This window comes from Morone saxatilis, unplaced genomic scaffold, assembly GCF_004916995.1.
Source record: "Morone saxatilis isolate NCDOM2014 unplaced genomic scaffold, NCSU_SB_2.0 Contig17, whole genome shotgun sequence".
NCBI lineage: Eukaryota > Metazoa > Chordata > Actinopteri > Moronidae > Morone > Morone saxatilis.
The window spans coordinates 8,986,202-8,990,244 of record NW_023339729.1 but is presented as its reverse complement, the minus strand read 5'-3'; the positions used below and the strand labels follow the sequence as shown (position 1 = coordinate 8,990,244).

Below are 4,043 nucleotides of genomic sequence, written 5' to 3'. Positions count from 1 at the left end.
CTTTGGACTGCAAATCAAGAACCATGGTTTTCAGGTTTTAAATTCACTGGGTTAGCCAATTAGGCAAAAACAGACAGGCCCATATGTGTATTTTATCTATAAAAATATGTATCTATGAATTTTATGACTTAAGAGGGGAGGGGGGTGGGCGGGATCACAGGAAACATTTTTTTTTACTAAATTGGGTACCCAAATTACTCTACTTGATGTGATCTGCACAAAGACGACCTCGGCTCTGACACTCCAGTCGGGTTCAAAGAGAATCAAAGGGAAAAAAGGCTTGCACCTGTATTTGAGCCTACAGAGTACAATTTTCACATCAATGACATTTCCATATTTTCAATGACCCTCCTGTAGGATCCCGTCATTGTCCTGAAATGACATACATTTAAATACCCTCTATCCCACTGTGACCTTCCTGACCCATGAACCAGACTGACCTTCTGCTTGTTGAGGATCTTCATGGCATAATGCTGTCCTGTTTCTTTGTGCCTCACCAGCATCACACGGCCAAATGAGCCCGTGCCCAGGGTTTTCAACCTCTCAAACTGCTCCAGGCAAGCAGTGTTCTGAACAGACAAAACAAAAAGGCTTAGTTGATTTTTGTGAAAATGGGATGGTGTGGGAAGTGAAATGTGTTTCTTATGTCCTTATGTACATTTTTGCACAGTCAAGTGTATGCACATGGTATGTATGCATAAACAGTACTGTATATGTTTATAGCATGCAATACGAGCATATTAATACAGACCCTATATGAGGATGCCGTTCATATTTAATACTATGATATAACTCTGTAAAATCTATCTACACAAGGTTTATATATATTTTTAAAAAGCTGTCACGCTGTTACATGTCAAGTGTCTTATTTTTCATAACTTTCTGAGTCAAAGTGAAAAGTTCCCCTTTTACTTGCCAGTGATACAAAACAGAAGTATTAATCATATTTTGGGGCAGTGGATCTGAAAATAACTTCTAACTTCATCTTATTTTTAGGTTTGGATGATACAGTTAAACTCAGTACATAATATGGATCATCAAAATAATTTATCTTAAATGTCTATACTGTCTATGATATGCAAAGATGTATAAAAAATAATATATAAAATAACAAATTTAATGTTCAGTGTTCATAACATTCAACAAAACTCTTTACACGTGTAAAAAAATAAATCGGTATAAGTTGCTTGAAATCAATAACTTTCTGATCGAATTTGACAATGTGATCATATCATCACAATATGATGATTTAAATCAATAAAATATAACACTAAATAACCAGACTACATATTTTACTTGGCCCTTGCTTTATTTCAATATCCAAATATATTAAAAATGTAGGTAACATTTACTGTCAGCCGGCAGAACAAAAAGAAAAGCGACAGCTGGTATTTTTAAATTGCAAGAAGAATTGTAGACAGCATGGCACACATCTACGTGGTATCTTTGGTCACACAGACTCCTATAGTTCATGCTTGTATGCACGCAAGCAAAAAAAAGTTGATTACATTAGAGAATATAATTGTCACATTCCTGTTGCGTTGGATGAACAAACGTCCGAACACTAACCTGTGCAGGGTTCTCCCACTTCTTGAGAAAGTCCTCTTTGGCTTTAGCAAGGAACTCCTTGACTGTGGAAGACAAAACCACAAGAAAAGCTTCAGCAATATGTGTGTGTATGTGTGCGTGTGTGTGTGTAAAGAGTGAAAGAAACAGGGTAGTAAATAGTAGGATACCTCCTACACTCTACGAAATCGAATGCAGAGGTTCAGTGTTTTTTTAAGAAATATATCCCAGTTAATGCCGTTTACCTCTTGCTTACATTTTATATTTGTTATGAATGCATGCCTTTTCTTGTTTGATCATTTCTGGACTGATAGATAGACAGCACATAAAAGGAAACCTTAAGATAACCCAGGGATGAGTTGCAAACAGCTGCCACGCTGGTTTCAAACACAAGTATTGCACCTTAACCCAGTAGGACAAACTCATCTATATTGAGATTAAACTGTGTTCTTAAAATCAACTAGTCACAACTAACACAGATTATAAGGAGACAAGGATCATGTGTCTGTGTGTCAAGATTTGTAAGGACATGCAGCTCAGTTAATCCACTGGAGACTCGTAGAGGCAGGACAGGGAGAATATATAATACCAAATGTGCTGATTCTTTATATACTGCCTCTACAACAATCTTAAAGGGACACTCCACTTATTTCAGTTGCACTATGGGAATTGTAGGTTCCAGTAATTATGAAGCTACGCTCATACTAGGAATTAAAAGTCCGAATAGCGCTGCTTCTGTGCAATATTGGAGTATCTCTTATTCCCTTAGAGAAAGCTAAACTTGAAAATAAACAAATAAATTATTTAAACTTAGTTCACTTTCAGCTCAGGAATAAAGCACAAGGAAAGATCTAGACTTTCTTCTTCTTGAACCATATTTTCATGCACTCTTTTCATAGGATGTGCACACACACACACACACACATACACTTCTTAAATTCCTCACTGCTACTAGAAACGTAAATATCAGTCTGTATTGTATGTGCCATGGTAAAAAGCCCTGGCATATACCTACTCCAGGAAGCCTTGGACATTAGCATACTCTCCTCCTTCCAGGGGACACACATCCTTACAGGGGACACACTCAGACCAGCTCGGCCAAACCTGCAGACTTTTAAGGGTGCACTAAACCAAACAGTCCTCACATAGATTACATTCAGCTCACCCACACAGTTTCAGTAGCATATAGTAGGTAGTAGGACATATCTGACACACACACAGTACACTGTTGTGATACTGCCAGTATTACAGTACAGTGAATAATGCCAAGACGCTTGCAGCTTACAATCGAGCTGTTGGCTGTTTTGCAGCTCTTACAGAGATTTGGCTATTGACACAGCACTACATCCTGTTTCATCCTACTTTTGACCCCCACTTGAAGACAGATTCCCTCTCATCTACATTCAATACTCCTTCATTTAAATTAATCAGATTTAGGTAATTGGCACAAGCTAATTCGTTTGCATCAAGGACTTATCATGGACGTACGAGTGGATTTTAATGAACTGGAAAGCAGGAACAAGGCCTCTAATTATCAGTGTATGGCTTGTTATGTAAAGCCAACATAGCCCGCTGTATGAGCTCGTCCCTGATCGTTTCATGAGGCTGTGACCGAGCAGGTGCTGCTCAGGAGTGATGGTACCCACCGCTTTCCATCTCGCTGCCTTTCCTGGCCGTGGGCGCGTTGCCCATGATGACAACTTGTCAACGGGCAATCCGTGGCTTCTTGGCCGCCCTGCAGCCCTCCCAAGCCGGTCTAAGCTCGATTAGGTCTGAACGGTGTTTCCTAAATCCAGTTGTAACAGTTACCAAGCGTTAACTCCGAGGTCTTGATCTTTAATAGCCTGACAGCTGCTGATGCGGTGCCACGGCGAGACGAGACGGGGTAGTGCAGCGGGCTTCACTCACTCAGTCAGTCAGTCAGTCAGTCAGCGCTTGATGGCAAACTGCTGGGAAAAAGGCAAATGGATTTATAATGATGGTGTTTTCTTTCCTTTGAGCTATTGAGGCTGATGGTAATTAAAACAAGAAGTTTCCTGTTTTTGAGGGAAAGAACTAAGGTTATAGACATACTCTTTTTATTTTAATGTTGTTGTTTGTGCATCGTTTGCTGATTGTGCAAGTCAGAGCAGACCCAGAGGAATAATCTGATGCCTTCTGACTTGGGAATATTTACATGGATGACAGGAAAGCGCCCACAAGAAGACACTGCACAAGAGAACAAATGAGTAAGACAAAGACGATAACATCAAGTGAAGCTCATCGCTGCACAAAATGTGCCAATTAAGTCTCAAACAATTCACTGAGAGAACAAACACAGACACTAAAATAATAACCACAAGACTGTGTGCCAGCGAGGCCTCATCCCAACAGCAACGGCACACTCTGTTTTCCTGCTGTTAGTGTTTTTAAAGGAGCTCAGTGCCGCTAACTGTCAATGGTGCGTTAAACAAGAACAGTTATCGGGGTTAAATCTG

At 39.8% G+C, this 4,043-nt stretch overlaps 1 protein-coding gene across 1 annotated transcript in view; it reads right to left on the bottom strand.

Annotated features, from left to right (window-relative positions):
- The window catches only part of prkacab (protein kinase, cAMP-dependent, catalytic, alpha, genome duplicate b), a 12,677-nt gene extending 9,183 nt beyond the window's left edge, over nt 1-3,494 (bottom strand). The window contains exons 1-3 of the mRNA XM_035660080.1: nt 3,213-3,494; nt 1,570-1,631; nt 441-569 (exon numbers count right to left, since the gene is read on the bottom strand). Of these exons, the coding sequence (XP_035515973.1) occupies nt 441-569; nt 1,570-1,631; nt 3,213-3,258 (237 nt within the window). The 5' untranslated portion in view covers nt 3,259-3,494. The remainder of the gene's footprint in view (nt 1-440; nt 570-1,569; nt 1,632-3,212) is intronic.
- Between the last annotated feature and the right edge of the window lie 549 nt (nt 3,495-4,043).